Below are 18,997 nucleotides of genomic sequence, written 5' to 3' on the forward strand. Positions count from 1 at the left end.
GAACGATGCTTATCACATCATAGTGTCTCTATACAGACAGAAGCCTCACAACAGTATGAACGATGCCTATCACATCATAGTGTGTCTATACAGACAGAAGCCCCACAACAGTATGAACGATGACTATCACATCATCGTGTGTCTATACAGACAGAAGCCCCACATCATTATGAACGATGACTATCACATCATAGTGTGTCTATACAGACAGAAGCCTCACAACAGTGTGAACGATGACTATCACATCATAATGTGTCTATACAGACAGAAGCCTCACAACAGTATGAACGATGACTATCACATCATAGTGTGTCTATACAGACAGAAGTCTCACAACAGTGTGAACGATGCCTATCACATCATAGTGTGTCTATACAGACAGAAGTCTCACAACAGTGTGAACGATGCCTATCACATCATAGTGTGTCTATACAGACAGAAGCCTCACAACAGTATGAACGATGACTATCACATCATAGTGTGTCTATACAGACAGAAGTCTCACAACAGTATGAACGATGACTATCACATCATAGTGTATCTATACAGACAGAAGTCTCACAACAGTGTGAACGATGCCTATCACATCATAGTGTGTCTATACAGACAGAAGCCTCACAACAGTATGAACGATGACTATCACACCATAGTGTGTCTATACAGACAGAAGTCTCACAACAGTGTGAACGATGACTATCACATCATAGTGTGTCTATACAGACAGAAGCCCCACATCATTATGAACGATGACTATCACATCATAGTGTGTCTATACAGACAGAAGCCTCACAACAGTATGAACGATGACTATCACATCATAGTGTGTCTCTATACAGACAGAAGCCCCACATCATTATGAACGATGACTATCACATCATAGTGTGTCTATACAGACAGAAGTCTCACAACAGTGTGAACGATGACTATCACATCATAGTGTGTCTATACAGACAGAAGCCCCACATCATTATGAACGATGACTATCACATCATAGTGTGTCTATACAGACAGAAGCCTCACAACAGTATGAACGATGACTATCACATCATAGTGTGTCTCTATACAGACAGAAGCCCCACATCATTATGAACGATGACAATCACATCATAGTGTGTCTATACAGACAGAAGTCTCACAACAGTGTGAACGATGACTATCACATCATAGTGTGCCTATACAGACGGAATCCTCACAACAGTATAACGATGACTATCACATCATAGTGTGTCTATACAGACAGAAGCCCCACAACAGTATGAACGATGACTATCACATCATAGTGTGTTTATACAAACAGAATCCTCACAACAGTAAAACGATGACTATCACATCATAGTGTGTCTATACAGACAGAAGCCCCACAGCAGTATGAACGATGACTATCACATCATAGTGTGTCTATACAGACAGAAGTCTCACAACAGTGTGAACGATGACTATCACATCATAGTGTGCCTATACAGACGGAATCTTCACAACAGTATAACGATGACTATCACAGAATAGTGTGTCTATACAGACAGAAGCCCCACAACAGTATGAACGATGACTATCACATCATAGTGTGTTTATACAAACAGAATCCTCACAACAGTAAAACGATGACTATCACATCATAGTGTGTCTATACAGACAGAAACCCCACAGCAGTATGAACGATGACTATCACATCATAGTGTGTCTATACAGACAGAATCCTCACAACAGTAAAACTAGGACTATCACATCATAGCGTGTCTATACAGACAGAAACCCCACAACAGTATGAACGATGACTATCACATCATAGTGTGTCTATACAGACAGAATCCTCACAACAGTAAAACGATGACTATCACATCATAGTGTGTCTATACAGACAGAATCCTCACAACAGTAAAACGATGACTATCACATCATAGTGTGTCTATACAGACAGAAGTCTGACAACAGTGTGAACGATGCCTATCACATCATAGTGTGTCTATACAGACAGAAGCCTCACAACAGTATGAACGATGCCTATCACATCATAGTGTGTCTATACAGACAGAAGCCCCACAACAGTGTGAACGATGACTATCACATCATAGTGTGCCTATACAGACGGAATCCTCACAACAGTATAACGATGACTATCACATCATAGTGTGTCTATACAGACAGAAGCCCCACAACAGTATGAACGATGACTATCACATCATAGTGTGTTTATACAAACAGAATCCTCACAACAGTAAAACGATGACTATCACATCATAGTGTGTCTATACAGACAGAAACCCCACAACAGTATGAACGATGAATATCACATCATAGTGTGTCTATACAGACAGAATCCTCACAACAGTAAAACGATGACAATCACATCATAGTGTGTCTATACAGACAGAAGCCTCACAACAGTACGAACGATGACTATCACATCATAGTGTGTCTATACAGACAGAAGTCTCACAACAGTATGAACGATGACTATCACATCATAGTGTGTCTATACAGACAGAAGTCTCACAACAGTGTGAACGATGACTATCACATCATAGTGTGTCTATACAGACAGAAGCCTCACAACAGTATGAACGATGACTATCACATCATAGTGTGTCTATACAGACAGAAGCCCCACAACAGTATGAACGATGACTATCACATCATAGTGTGTCTATACAGACAGAAGCCCCACATCATTATGAACGATGACTATCACATCATAGTGTGTCTATACAGACAGAAGTCCCACAACAGTGTGAACGATGACTATCACATCATAGTGTGTCTATACAGACAGAAGTCCCACAACAGTGTGAACGATGACTATCACATCATAGTGTGTCTATACAGACAGAAGTCTCACAACAGTATGCACGATGACTATCACATCATAGTGTGTCTATACAGACAGAAGCCCCACATCATTATGAACGATGACTATCACATCATAGTGTGTCTATACAGACAGAAGCCTCACAACAGTATGAACGATGACTATCACATCATAGTGTGTCTATACAGACAGAAGCCCCACAACAGTATGAACGATGACTATCACATCATAGTGTGTCTATACAGACAGAAGCCCCACAACAGTAAAACGATGACTATCACATCATAGTGTGTCTATACAGACAGAAGTCTCACAACAGTATGAACGATGACTATCACATCATAGTGTGTCTATACAGACAGAAGCCCCACATCATTATGAACGATGACTATCACATCATAGTGTGTCTATACAGACAGAAGTCCCACAACAGTGTGAACGATGACTATCACATCATAGTGTGTCTATACAGACAGAAGTCTCACAACAGTATGAACGATGACTATCACATCATAGTGTGTCTATACAGACAGAAGCCCCACATCATTATGAACGATGACTATCACATCATAGTGTGTCTATACAGACAGAAGCCCCACAACAGTATGAACGATGACTATCACAGAATAGTGTGTCTATACAGACAGAAGTCTCACAACAGTATGAACGATGACTATCACAGAATAGTGTGTCTATACAGACAGAAGCCTCACAACAGTATGAACGATGACTATCACATCATAGTATGTCTATACAGACAGAAGCCCCACAACAGTATGAACGATGACTATCACATCATAGTGTGTCTATACAGACAGAAGCCTCACAACAGTATGAACGATGACTATCACATCATAGTGTGTCTATACAGACAGAAGCCCCACAACAGTATGAACGATGACTATCACATCATAGTGTGTCTCTATACAGACAGAAGCCCCACATCATTATGAACGATGACTATCACATCATAGTGTGTCTATACAGACAGAAGCCCCACAACAGTATGAACGATGACTATCACATCATAGTGTGTCTATACAGACAGAAGCCCCACAACAGTATGAACGATGACTATCACATCATAGTGTGTCTATACAGACAGAAGCCCCACAACAGTATGAACGATGACTATCACATCATAGTGTGTCTATACAGACAGAAGCCCCACAACAGTATGAACGATGACTATCACATCATAGTGTGTCTCTATACAGACAGAAGCCCCACATCATTATGAACGATGACTATCACATCATAGTGTGTCTCTATACAGACAGAAGCCCCACAACAGTATGAACGATGACTATCACATCATAGTGTGTCTATACAGACAGAAGCCTCACAACAGTAAAACGATGACTATCACATCATAGTATGTCTATACAGACAGAAGCCCCACAACAGTATGAACGATGACTATCACATCATAGTGTGTCTATACAGAAAGAAGCCTAAGTGCAGTATGAACCATCACTATTATATCACATCTTAGTTAGTCCACACAGACATAAGTTTAAGAGTTTCTGTAATTGTCACCATCTATAGCATGTTTAACTTGATGACCAATGTTGTGCAGTTGTGTGAGAAGCCGTATTTTAAACTAAATTCCCCAGGCAATATGTCGAATATAGTTAAAAATCTATCTTGAACAAAAAAATTACTTGATAAATTGTTTAAATAGATTTGAGCAATGCAATCTATTTCAGCAAAATATCACTTACGCGAGGCAAACAGTTGTGAACATTAAAAGGCGAAGAAGTTTTAGACTAAACAACAATTAATACATAAAATATCAGTCATGAATAATACTATTTTGTACATTATAATATTCTGGATTTGACAAAGTTGATTTTAATGTCTAAGTCTATGCAGTCGTTTTAAAAATGAACACAAGACCACACTCTCGCGTAAAATCAGGCCAACGAGAGTGATTAATATAATGTTGTAATAACTTGTTTCACAATCGTTGTAAAATAAATATGTTTAAACTAAAAATGAATCCATATGCATATATAACTTACATCAGTAATATCGAACTTGTACCATTGTTTTATTATGCAGTTAATTTATTTTTGGTTAACATAATGTTTGGAGAAAATATACCTGATTAATATCCAATGTTTCCTCAGAAAGCCGTGTTGTACTAAGTTATCAAGTTGTTTTTCAATCTGGAGTTACATTCCACAAATACCTCTAGATCTGTCAGCCTTAAAAAGATCTTTCCGTCAGCTTGTGATCGTTTCTCGGCTTAAAACATGTTAAATCTGATCAAATAAAGCTAGAATGGAGCGTTTAATCTCCCATGAGATGTATTTACATAAACAAACATACCTTATCATAATCGCAATAAAACATAATTATCAACTCATGTAAATCAATTGAGTAAGTTATTGCATAAACCATTATATGAAAATAGCTGTACAAGCTGTAGCTGCTCCCGGCAGTCTAGGCCCTATGCTGCAGATGTGGTGCGAGGACGTAAAACTACTGTTGATATTTCTTTTGCAACCTGAAATTATATATTTTCGTATTAAGTTATATCAATTTCATCTTAAGCTGTCTTTACTAAACGTATTAGTTCTACTTAAAATGATTTCGTTTCTTGTCGGGGTTTAACTATTCAAGCTTTGCAGTTGTTGTTTGTCTGGTAGCAAGACAACTCCTTCAATTTCCAGTAAGAGAGGGTTGGACATTAGATGGCCGTCCATGTTATCACACAGGACCTTCATGTTGAGTATTGTGTCATAGCCTTCTCTCGGAGAAGACGAAACTCGTTCTCAATGCCCTGATGCTTTGCAGTAACAGGAACGGATCGAAGAGCAGGCTCCCTACCAGCCAGTACAACACATGCGGCTGTTCGCATGTTGATTTCAGGTCAAGTCTTATCATTTCACTAAACACAGCCTATGTCCAATAAAAATTACCTCCCCCCCCCCCCCTCCCCAATTCATTCAGCCCCGCGGGAAAACCTGGCGAAGTGTTGTCCAAAGACCTAAAATAGACAAATATTGATCAAAACATATTGTTATGCTTTTGAGAATCATTCATAATTAAAGATAGTTTGATAGCATCTAATAGTATCAATGCTAAAAAGTGATACTTCTTGCTTAAACTTTTGCTACACATACTAATTAGTAACATTTGTATAGCTATAGTCAACAACACAAAACAAGAAGACCCGAATGTTCATCAATACCTGGAACCACACTTCCACCAGAAAAACTATGTCCGTACCAGAGACCTACAATGGAAAGCGTAGAACTGTCATGACACTGTTTATAGAACATTATATGCACTGTATTCTACAAAAGCGGTAACAGTTATTTTGTTTGACCGCTTTACAAGAAATAAAGTTATTTATTTCACATAACGAATGTTACCATTGAAAGTAAAACATGAACGTTTACTGATTGCTGCATCCAACAACTGTTTCTTTCTGGTGTCGTCGAATCTCCCGTCATGATTAGACACACCGAAAATGCTCGTCTCCGTCGTAAAAACGCGTGTCTGTTGCTGTTATGACCAGATTTGCGGGTTGGAAGAGTCGGACTGTAATGACAACAACATTTTACATATTTATCGTCATGATAGGTGCACAAGTTACCGTACAAAACTTCAATTAAATGTTAAATTCTACAAAAATGCTCTACCTATCTCCGTTATATCTCTATGTAGTTGATGTAGTCATTTCAAAGCTGACACGCAGTAGTTTATATCTTTCCTGCGAAAATGAGATGTTTGTTCCAAACAAACGCGCAAATTTATTTTGATCAATATGTCCTTATAATATTTGTTTATTCTAATACGTATGATTTAAACACATTACCTTGACAACTAAGCACTCAAAAAGCTTTGCAGAAGAGCTCATGAATCATCGTGTATGGGGGATAGGATCGTTTATCCAGCACTGGTCACGCGGCCATTATTATAGAAGTATCATAATTTATCCTTAGTATTTGAAGAGGTTTTTCAATGGTAAGCAAGTTTATTAAAGATGCACTCTTACTCCCAAATAAGAATTACCACACTTAATAACATTGTTTTAATTTTCCCAAAAAGATGGAAAAAAGTCGAAAACAATGGTTCTTATGAAGGATACCGAGTTGAATTTGAAAGAAATACGCATAAAACACGGCATTTCTACCTTGTGAGTCTAAAGTAGACCACAGTAGATCTTATAGCATTCACCAATCATTTAATATTTTTGCGCTTTCTGCTATTAAATACACGGTTACGATCTGGTTATCAGTAATAAATATTTTACATAAATGCATTATATAGCAAGTAGTTAAAGGTTTATCAGTCAAAATTTATGTTTGTTTCATATGTGTATGTATTTATTTTGAATAATAGTGTCACTTTTATTAATGTATTTGCCTTGTTTATTTCTCTGCGCCAGTGTTCTGGTCAAACCTCTGTTTTGAAAACCACCCAAACTACTTGACTTTTTGCCTCATAGCTAAATGACATCGCGACCATGCTTTTTCACTGATTGACGATTCCGTTTTGCTAATTTCTAATTTAATCTGTGGCCCCCCCGCCCCCCCCCCCCCTCCCCCTCCCCCTCCCCCCTTAAATGCTGCACTCTCACAGATTTACCATTTTTACAACCTTTTTATTTCTTGTCTTGGAGAGAGCAAATTTTTGCGTAAATATCTGCAAACCAATGATAGAAGATTGCTGACAAAAAATCAGATCGTAGATTTTCATATTTTCATTTGAAAATTAATGTTTTATGGCTTCAACCGTTACTAACGGTTTAAGAAAAATGCATAAAACATCAATTTTTGAACATAAATGTAAAAATCTGCGATCTAATTTTTGTTTGCAGTCTTATATAAATGGTTTCCATGGATTTTCTAAAAAAATTGGCTCGTTCCAAGACAAAAAATAAAAAAGTTGTCAAAACGTTCAATCTGTGAGAGTGCAGCTTTAAAACTATTAAAAAGACATGTACATTTCATTGCAAAGGCTCCGTTCTCAGGACTGAGATTAGAAGTATTGCGGTTAATCAGTGTATGATACGATTAAGCCAACTGTGTCTTGCTTCACAGATGTTGCTTTGGAATTTTAGGTATTTATCTTAAAAAGTAAAAAAGCTGTATTAAATAAATCCTATTACGATAATGTATTTATATTCGCTTCAAGTGGTTTGCAATTGTTGCTATTCAGATTATCAAGAATGTGTTAGAATTGCATCACAGTGTGGTTAAGTATATAGCTGTATATAATGCCAGTAGTTAATATTTGTGTCAAAGTGCGGTTGCGTATCTAGCTGTAGGTATTGTCACTTTAAACAAGTTTGTCAAAGTGAGGCTGAGTATCTAGCGATGATCACTGTTTAACTGTGTCATTTGCGGTTTGCTTTCTAGCTGCAAAAACTGGCTGTCTTTATCTGTGTCATATGAGGTTGGTTTTCTAGCTGCAAAAACTTTCAGTGTTTACCTGTGTCATATGCGGCTGGTTACCTAGCTGCATAAACTGAGAGTGTTTAACTGTGTCATATGCGGCTGGTGTCCTAGCTGCATAAACTGAGAGTGTTTAACTATGTCATATGCGGCTGGTTTCCTAGCTGCATAAACTGACGGTGTTTAACTGCGCCATAAGCGGCTGGTTGTCTAGCTACATAAACTGACAGTGTTTAACTGTGTCATATGCGGCTGGTTGTCTAGCTACAGAAACTGACAGTGTTTAACTGCGTCATATGCGGCTGGTTACCTAGCTGCATTAACTGACAGTGTTTAACTGCGCCATATGCGGCTGGTTTCCTAGCTGCAGAAACTGGCAGTGTTTAACTGCGTCATATGCGGCTGGTTACCTAGCTGCATTAAATGGTACTGTTTAACTGCGTCATATGCGGCTGGTTTTCTAGCTGCATTAACTGGCAGTGTTGAACTGCGCCATATGCGGCGGGTTGTCTGGCTGCAGAAAATGGCAGTGTTTAACTGCGTCATATGCGGCTGTTTAACTAGCTGCATAAACTGACAGTGTTTAACTGCGTCATATGCGGCTGGTTTTCTTGCTGAAAAAACTGGTAATGTTTAACTGCGTCATATGCGGCTGGTTGTCTAGCTGCAGAAACTGACAGTGTTTAACTGCGTCATATGCGGCTGGTTGTCTAGCTGCAGAAACTGACAGTGTTTAACTGCGTCATATGCGGCTGGTTGTCTAGCTGCAGAAACTGACAGTGTTTAACTGCGTCATATGCGGCTGGTTGTCTAGCTGCAGAAACTGAGAGTGTTTAACTGCGTCATATGCGGCTGGTTGTCTAGCTGCAGAAACTGAAAGTGTTTAACTGCGTCATATGCGGCTGGTTGTCTAGCTGCAGAAACTGAGAGTGTTTAACTGCGCCATATGCGGCTGGTTGTCTAGCTGCAGAAACTGAGAGTGTTTAACTGCGTCATATGCGGCTGGTTGTCTAGCTGCAGAAACTGAGAGTGTTTAACTGCGCCATATGCGGCTGGTTGTCTAGCTGCAGAAACTGACAGTGTTTAACTGCGTCATATGCGGCTGGTTGTCTAGCTGCAGAAACTGACAGTGTTTAACTGCGTCATATGCGGCTGGTTGTCTAGCTGCAGAAACTGACAGTGCTTAACTGCGTCATATGCGACTGGTTGTCTAGCTGCATAAACTGACAGTGTTTAACTGCGCCATATGCGGCTGGTTTCCTAGCTGCAGAAACTTGCAGTGTTTAACTGTGTCATATGCGGCTGGTTTCCTAGCTGCAGAAACTGGCAGTGTTGAACTGCGTCATATGCGGCTGGTTACCTAGCTGCATTAAATGGTACTGTTTAACTGCGTCATATGCGGCTGGTTTTCTAGCTGCATTAACTGGCAGTGTTGAACTGCGCCATATGCGGCTGGTTTTCTAGCTGCAGAAACTGGCAGTGTTTAACTGCGCCATATGCGGCTGGTTTTCTAGCTGCAGAAACTGGCAGTGTTTAACTGCGCCATATGCGGCGGGTTGTCTGGCTGCAGAAAATGGCAGTGTTTAACTGCGTCATATGCGGCGGATTGTCTGGCTGCAGAAACTGACAGTGTTTAACTGCGCCATATGCGGCTGGTTTCCTAGCTGCAGAAACTGACAGTGTTTAACTGCGTCATATGCGGCTGGTTGTCTAGCTGCATAAACTGAGAGTGTTTAACTGCGCCATATGCGGCTGGTTGTCTAGCTGCAGAAACCGAGAGTGTTTAACTGTGTCATATGCGGCTGGTTGTCTAGCTGCAGAAACTGACAGTGTTTAACTGCGTCATATGCGGCTGGTTGTCTAGCTGCAGAAACTGACAGTGTTTAACTGCGTCATATGCGACTGGTTGTCTAGCTACAGAAACTGACAGTGTTTAACTGCGTCGTAAGCGGCTGGTTACCTAGCTGCATAAACATATGCGGCTGGTTACCTAGCTGCATCAACTGGCAGTGTTTAACTGCGTCATATGCGACTGGTTGTCTAGCTGCAGAAACTGACAGTGTTTAACTGCGTCATATGCGGCTGGTTGTCTAGCTGCAGAAACTGACAGTGTTTAACTGCGTCATATGCGGCTGGTTGTCTAGCTGCAGAAACTGACAGTGTTTAACTGCGTCATATGCGGCTGGTTGTCTAGCTGCAGAAACTGAGAGTGTTTAACTGCGTCATATGCGGCTGGTTGCCCAGCTGCAGAAATTGACAGTGTTTAACTGCGTAATATGCAGCTGGTTGTCAAGCTACCTAGCTTCATAAACTGACAGTGTTTAACTGCGTCATATGCGGCTGGTTGTCTAGCTGCATACACTGAGAGTGTTTAACTGCGCCATATGCGGCTGGTTGCCTAGCTGTAGAAACTGAGAGTGTTTAACTGCGTCATATGCGGCTGGTTTTCTAGCTGCAGAAACTGACAGTGTTTAACTGCGTCATATGCGGCTGGTTGTCTAGCTGCAGAAACTGACAGTGTTTAACTGCGTCATATGTGGCTGGTTACCTAGCTGCAGAAACTGGCAGTGTTTTACTGCGTCATATGCTGCTGGTTTCCTAGCTGCATTAACTGGTACTGTTGAACTGCGTCATATGCGGCTGGCTTTCTAGCTGCATTAACTGGCAGTGTTGAACTGCGCCATATGCGGCGGGTTTTCTAGCTGCAGAAACTGGCAGTGTTGAACTGCGCCATATGCGGCGGGTTTTCTAGCTGCAGAAACTGGCAGTGTTTAACTGTGCCATATGCGGCTTGTTGTCTAGCTGCAGAAACTAACAGCGTTGAACAGCTGTGTCAAAATGCTGTTGATAATCTATCCGTAGAAATAGTTACTGTTTAACAGCTAAGTCAATGTTTAAGTGGTCATCTAGCTGTAGAAATTGTTACAGTGCAATGACTGTATTAATGTGCGATTATTGTTCAAGCAGTAGGAACTGGCATTGTTTAACAGCAGTATCAAAAATCGGTTGAATATCAAGCTGTTGAAATTATCCCTGTTTTACAGCTATGCCAAAGAGTGGAACATCTTTGAACATTGAACATCTAGCTGTATAAACAGTTACTGTCTAACAGCGCTTTCTATGTACATTAAAATATGACTAGGAAAATATATCTTAAGACACCTACTATACTATAATTGTTAGTATTTGTTGAATATAAGCCAAAATGATTTTTTAAATGTTTAATTAAAATTGAATTTTCGCAAACCACAACGTAATCGCTGTCATCGCCGTGATTTGATAGTGGAATTACCGGAAACGGCATATACTCTACACAACCCTCCTAAACAATATATATTATGAGCCCCGGTCCAGCCAACCCCCTCGCACACTCTATTGTATATGCTTATGAAAAAAAAGTGTTTATGGTTTTACGGTTCCTCCGTTTTCCGGTTAATCTACCAGCAGCCGCCGTTGCGTATGATTGTTGGATTTAAATGTTCAAAATGAGTCATGTTTCCATCTTGATTCGGAAATTAGCGTCGAAATAATTACTTAAATGTCGTATAAAATCGTGCTAAATCGTCATGATCAATTACGATCACCAACGAAATACTACGAATGCTTTTCCAATGTCAGTAAGACTAGGCCCGATCGAGTAACGAATGCGCTACGATTGCGCATTGTTTGAAAAAAGGCAAATGGTTATATATTTGATCGGTTCAAAACTATCATGACTCTTCCCCTCTTCACTACGAGTATGCTATTACTACTATTGTTCTATGAATAGACTATGATGACGTCATAAGTCTATTATTTGTCTATTAACGAATAGACCAATCAGATAATAGGAAATTTCTGGCGGAAGAAAGCACCTATGCTCTTATGGGTCTATTTTTTAATAGAACTATATTTTCTATAGCGGATAGTTGCTACTATGCTAAAGTTGTTATGATGACATCATATCTTCTCAGTTATGACATCATGGGTTTTTCCATACATTTATAAGATTTCTATTGGTTGAAATCTGCTTTTTCCCAATAATTATAGTACCTCAGTAAGAATTTTAATACTATTTTCATATATTTCGATATACCTACGACGAGAACTGCTGCCAAAATGCATAATGGACACGATCAAGTGGATGAACACTCTGAAAGACATGGCAAATGTGATGATATATCTGCCAAAAGAAAGAATAATCAAAATTTAAGTCAATGCCTTTATAAATGTGTTCACTATCTGTCATCGAAGTCATCGTGGTCATTCGTAGCGAAACTCGTAGTAATGCATTGATTTATTTTCTATACATAATTTACTGCAACGACAAACAATTATATATTTATTCTGAATTGTCAAATCAAATAGTACATTGATACCGAGATAAACACTGAGAGTTGCTTTTGCAATGTCATGTCTATGTGACTGAGGTTCTTTTGCTTGAAATATGGCGTCCGTCGTAAGAGCGTGATCATATTTAGGCATTTTCGCAGCGACTCATTTCCTGCACGGTCAAAAGAGGCAGAACCGCAACCAAAGCCTTGATGCCGTCCTCGATGCTAACACTTGCCTGGTAACCCACCTTGCGAATTTTCTCATACGAAACCTCATAATCTCGCTTGTCGCAATCACTTCCGGTCATTGATTCGATGATGCGGCAGGACGGCACGTGTTTCTGTATCAGTTGGGAAACCTCACTCTTGGTCATATTCATGCGTTCGTCGCCGACATTGAACGCTTGGCCATTCATCTCCGCAGCGTGGTCGATGGCAAACGCAAAAGCACGTGCTGCATCTTTCACGTGGAGAAACGTACGACGAAAACTGCCTTCATAGAGGTAAAATTCCTTTACAGTGAGCGCCTTGAGTGTTAAGCTGTTCACAAGAAGATCGAGTCGAAGCCTTGGGGAGAGACCAAACACTGTCGCCAGACGCAGTGCAATGCCATTAGCCGCAAGGACTAATTTCTCTCCGTCAGCCTTACTACTTCCGTAGAGAGTCAAGGGGCTTATACTCGTCCTTTCCGTACAAAGTCCATCGACATCCCCGTAGCAGGAACCGGAACTGGCATAGACGAGTATCTGTCGAGACGTCTTAAGCTCGGAGACGTTTCTTGTTCCGTTGACGTTAATTTCTACTGCGAGATTCGGATCCTTGTCGCACGCCGGATAACCGACGATGGCCGCTAGATGGACGATAACGTCCTGGTCCGACATACACTGTGCAAGGGAGTCGCGGTCACGGATGTCGCCGCGAACGATTCGCAACCCTGGATGGTCAGCTACAGGAAGTAATGGAGTGACGCCCCACATAAACATGTCGTATACCGTGACCTTATGTCCAAGCTGCAAAAGCAGCGGCGTCAGCGTTGAGCCAATGTATCCGGCGCCTCCCGTCAACAAAATCTTCATTGCCTTGTAGTATCTTGGCTTCAGCTAACTGAAAAGCTTGTGTGAGAAATAATTGCAAGAACACCGGCAATGCAAGTATGTTGCAAACGTTATGGGTATTATTTGTTTAATCAGTGTATGCCCGAGCTGTTCTGATGTGTTACATGTAAATATGCGTAAATCATTATTAAAAATGTAATCGCCGCAACAGCGGTGCAATCAGATGTTTATATGTATGGCGGTATTTGTAATTTTTATAATGATTGTATTATTATTACTATTGTTATTATAATTAATATTATTTTATTTTTATTATTATCACCATCATTATAAAAAAAAATATATTAGTAGTAGAAATAGTGGTATTATTATTATTAATATTATTATTTTATCATTATCATTACTATTATTATTATTATCATTATTATTATTATTATTATTATTATTATAAAACAAATCAAAATTTACCAAAATCTAATAACATTCTATAAGGGCACACATTTACAATTAAATTTATGGATGTGTTGTGAGATTTTACGTATTGTTACATGAAACAATTAAATACCGTTCCATACCCAGTGTGTGTTTACCACGTGACAAATTACGTCATATATGCAACGTCGGAAGGCAACATTTTGCTTAAAATGAAAAGTTAAAAACAACAAAACGACTTTTCTTTTACTTCACAATTTAAAATAAAACAAAGGGCAGTCTATGCCGCTTAAAGCGCCTCTCCTTTCTTTTATTACCGGAGTTTGATAAGGTTATAAGTTTTATCAGACACATGGACAAACCTGTTTCCTAAAAATGTTTTGACAGTGCTCCGTCATACGGCCGTATTGTGAAAAGGTTTGTCGAAGTGTTTTAAAAAAAACTACACTCTTAATCAAACTCTGGTAAAAGACCGAAGGCGGGGCTCCGTAAGCGGCGTAGACTGCGCTATGTTTCATTTAAAATGGGGAAGTAATAGGAAAGGTATCTTTGATTTAAGTCTTCATTCGAAGCAAAATATTGCCTTCCGACGTAGCATTAATGACGCAATTCATCACGTGGTATGCACACACTGATACCTGATTTATACAAACTGAAATGGTACTCATAGTGACATGTTTGACTGTTCACTTTCTAGAACACTAAATAAATGGCCATTAATTGTTGAGGTGCTCCAATGCGTTCAATAAATATGTGAGAGAGAAAACAAAATTAAGCTGTTGTGTTGTATGACTACAGGTTTGAGGTATCGGGTGACTTCAACGGGGTTCATACATTGGTCACCACGCGTCACAACCGCAATCGGAACTCCTCGGCTAGTATCGAACAGATATGGCTTACTCGAAGCTTGCCGGAGATTTCCGAGATGTTACGATTGGTCACAACCGTTGTAAATAAATCACTTAAGGTGGAGCGCGACCCTGAGCAAATTTTCAGCGAAATATGACGCCGTTTTTCCCGCGAAAAATGACGTTTTAGATGAATTCAAAATAAAAAACGTAAAACAAGAGAAAGAAAATTATATGTGCGTGAACGTTTTCACAAGAGGCACATTAGGTTTAAGTTTCATAGCGGTAAACGAAGAATTGATGAAAATATCGGTTATTGTAGCTGGAACTTAAAAGAATGACAGGCGTCTGAAAATTGAGGTCAGTGGTATATTTTGAAGACGCGTAGTTTTGAAACTGTTCCGAATATTGAAAAAGAAAAAACAGTCCCTAAGTCGGCACTAAGTCACAGATTTTGTCGATTATATTGTGTGCTACGTCGGAAGGCTACTTTTTGCTGAAAATGAAGACTTAAATCGAAGATGACTTTTCAATCACTACACCATTTAAAATGAAACAAAGGGCAGGCTATGCCACCTAAGGAGTATGGGGGCTATTCGTTGCCAAAAGTCCAGACGTGTAATTCCCACAATGTGCTTCTTAATAGTACTAAATATCTCTTACATTTGTCACTGTTTTTCCGTATTGATTTGTCATTTGTCATTATAGTAGTCAAAATGTATATTTGTCAGATCTACCCTGTATAAACTCACTAAAACATAGATCATACGTATAACTTGCCTTTAACAATTTGATGATGTAATTTAGAAAGCCGAATCATGCATATATAAAACTGCAATCCTACAGTCGAAACTCGCATTCGTAAAATGAATATTTGCAGTCCAACAAGTCCAGGTTTACAAAAGTGAATTGACAAGTTCAGAATTACAAGGATATTTCGCCTATACCTTATATGGTAAATGTCACCGAAAGAAACGAAGGTGAATTGGCGGAGCTAACGAATCGAATCAAGCAAGGGGGATAACATCTTCGCCTACTTCCTGTAAATTCCCGGTTGTAAGTCCAAGTACTCTCTCTTTATTTTACAATAAAAACTAAAATTAACTTCATCTTTTATTTTATTTTGACGATCAATGTTCCTAAATGGGTTATAAATCATCATATTATTTAGTCAATTGCAGTTGGGTGTATCTGAGCTGGGCTCACGGACCCAGATGTATACTGCCACTGTCAGTTTTTTTTTACTTATATACCCAAGCAAGCAAAAATTGTTCATTTATTTAATTTACAAATGGACCATGGGCGGCGTGTTCAGTGTGTGTGTGTGTGGGGGGGGGGGGACTGTAGGGCCTGTGTCCCCCCCCAGTTGGCCCGCAAGTAAACTTAGAGGTTAAGTTTTTGTCAATATTTCTCAGAAAAAAGTACATAATTACGCCATAATGCACCAATTCAGACTAAAAATATTTAAAATATTCTAGGGGGAGTACCCCTTAACCCCACTTCCCACATTTTAAACATATTAATGTCATGCCCTCTCGAGGGATCATGTCCAAAAAGTTGTGCCCCTAAGTAACGACCCTCAAACGCAAGTCCCTATTCAAAACCTGCTCCAGCAAACCCACGAGACTAGTTTTGGCTGATGTTATACATTTCTATCTTAATAAGCATGTATTGTGTTAACGTGTAATTTCAATACATCATTGAAACAAAATATCCATGTGGATAGAAGAACAGCCCTCCAACCCACTTGTGTCCCCCAGTTATGAATTACGGGATCTGCCACTGTGAACCATAACAATCAAGTGGGGGATTTCAAGAACATGAAAACATAGATATCGTGAGTCTTAGATTAGAAAAACAAACGCGCGATTTTTCCCCTCCAAAAGGGCTAGGGCCACTTCACTTAAATGTGAAAAAAGCCCTGACTGTTGAGTGTGGGTGGGGTATAAAAGGTAAGAGCAAGTAATAATTGTTTATTAGCAATAAATTGACTTCATCATTAAAATACTTTATTAATTACTTAAAAAATAATATTCGTTACAGTATAATGTACGAGTTAAATTAAGTTGTAATCTTAGTGCATTTTATCCATACAGTTCCAGCTACCAGGTAATAAACCTCTGGGGCATCTTAGTGAATAATTTCAACTTAATGAAAATTTAGATTTTTTTCTTCGTAAATTTTAAATTATCTAATATTACTTGCAATCTTAAACATTGCAAAAAGGCAAGAAAGTGTCCTCTAATGGTAAAATTTAAAATAGTGTTCATAGTAATTTAAAGCTGCACTCTCACAGATTGACAGTTTTGACAACCTTTTTTTGTCCCAGACTTGGCTGATTTTGGCAGCAATGCTTTCTATACAAATAATAAGATTACTCACAATAAAACAGATCTAAATTGTTTGTAAAACTGCCTTCATTTTTCATTTTTCTTAAAACTTACTGTAGTATTACTTTTAGCCATAAAACATCAATTTGCGAACGTAAAACTGAAAAACTGTATCTGACCTTTTGTCAGCAGTCTTATACCACTGGTATCCAGACATTTACGCAAGAATTGGCTAATTCTAAAACAAAAATATAAATAGTTGTCAACACGGTCAATCTGTGAGAGTGCAGCTTTAAAAGAAAAATAAGACAATGGGTCTTTTCATTCATGAAGTATATTTTAATGCTAATGACTTACATTTTGTTGTGTTTGAGTCAAGTATCATTTTGCATACATCTCATTTCATGTCATATGTGCGTATTAATTACTATTATATAGACAAAAACATGTTGTAATATCATATATTATTTTATTCGATATGAAATAATTTATAATCCATCCTGTTTCCAAATCATAGTCCATAGTGTCATAACATAGATGATTCGTAATGTCCATAAAAAGGTTCGCAATGTCCATGGTCCAAAGTATCCATAATTGGTTTAAATAGAGCCGAGTGATAGCGGAAATTTCCGAAAGACATCAGGAGGAGTTAAGACATGGTTAAGGTGGAGCTATCAATAAATTAAATTAAATTCATCTCGTAAACATGTTCAACTGCGAATGAAAAGTCACCACCATACAATGTACTTTGTAGAACTACGAACTGAAATCTGTCTTTTACACATAGTCCAATTAATGTAAAGTTTAAAGTCAAACAAATTGCAACAGAAACATTTCTTCGATATATTGGCAGGTAATAATATGCTTTATCACATAAAAATGTCCTCAAAAAGATTACCGGTATTTATCTCGTAAAAGATATTTAAAGTTTTAAACTTCTGCATTTCATTTGTCATTGAGTCCATACCGTCACACCATACTGTTCTTCCGCTTGACATTTGTGATGTCACGCATAAACTTGAACAAGCGCGATATACAAAAACACTTTAAATGATTAAATAACATGGAACAAGCAGATGCTCCAAGCAGGTAAGATCTTAAAACTTATTTAATATTGAAACAAATATATTCCTAGATGTGTGGCATCTTCAAATACTTTTTCCACCCTGAAAGTATATACGAGTAAGATTTATAATCAGTTTTCGCGACTTGTTTACACTTGATGCTTAAGCTTCAGCAGATAAAACGTAATGAAAACCATTAATAAATGTGTTATGTAACAATGTATGTTAACGTTAAGTTATACAACATATTTAACAGTTAGTTTGATGGATTATTTTTTTTTTATCCTGAATAAATCGAAGTGCCGTCGATTTTTTAAAAACAAAACTAAGGAACGCCATTGGCAACATAAAGTTAAAAATATTCCGTTTAAAGAAAAATCCTAAATTTTGCCAAAAAGTAATTTGTGCGATTATAAACAATTTTTACTGGTCTTATTGATTTAGTTATTTATTTCAGCCCAAACTGTGCTGCTTGCGTTGTTTGTAAGAGCTCAAATGACCAAATAGAGCTATCAAAATTGGGAGAAAAAGGATGTAAAGGCTTAATTGAAGCAAGTAAAAAAGGGTAAGCATTTATTAAATAGAAAAATATTGAAAGATACATATAAGACATATATATCATGTCACAGTATTATTTATTTTCACTCCTTTTTACAGTTAAACATTTGATGTTGTTCCTTAATTAAGGATATGATCAAACGAAATGTTTATTTGGAATAGCCTATCTGTTTATCTGCA

At 38.4% G+C, this 18,997-nt stretch overlaps 1 protein-coding gene across 1 annotated transcript; it reads right to left on the reverse strand.

Annotated features, from left to right (window-relative positions):
• Nucleotides 1-12,673: 12,673 nt before the first annotated feature.
• On the reverse strand, nt 12,674-13,606 carry LOC128225964 (GDP-D-glycero-alpha-D-manno-heptose dehydrogenase-like). Its single transcript, XM_052935857.1, has one exon. It carries the CDS (start codon nt 13,604-13,606, stop codon nt 12,674-12,676), a length of 933 nt encoding a protein of 310 aa, XP_052791817.1.
• Between the last annotated feature and the right edge of the window lie 5,391 nt (nt 13,607-18,997).

The sequence above is a fragment of the Mya arenaria genome, chromosome 3 (genome assembly GCF_026914265.1).
Source record: "Mya arenaria isolate MELC-2E11 chromosome 3, ASM2691426v1".
NCBI lineage: Eukaryota > Metazoa > Mollusca > Bivalvia > Myida > Myidae > Mya > Mya arenaria.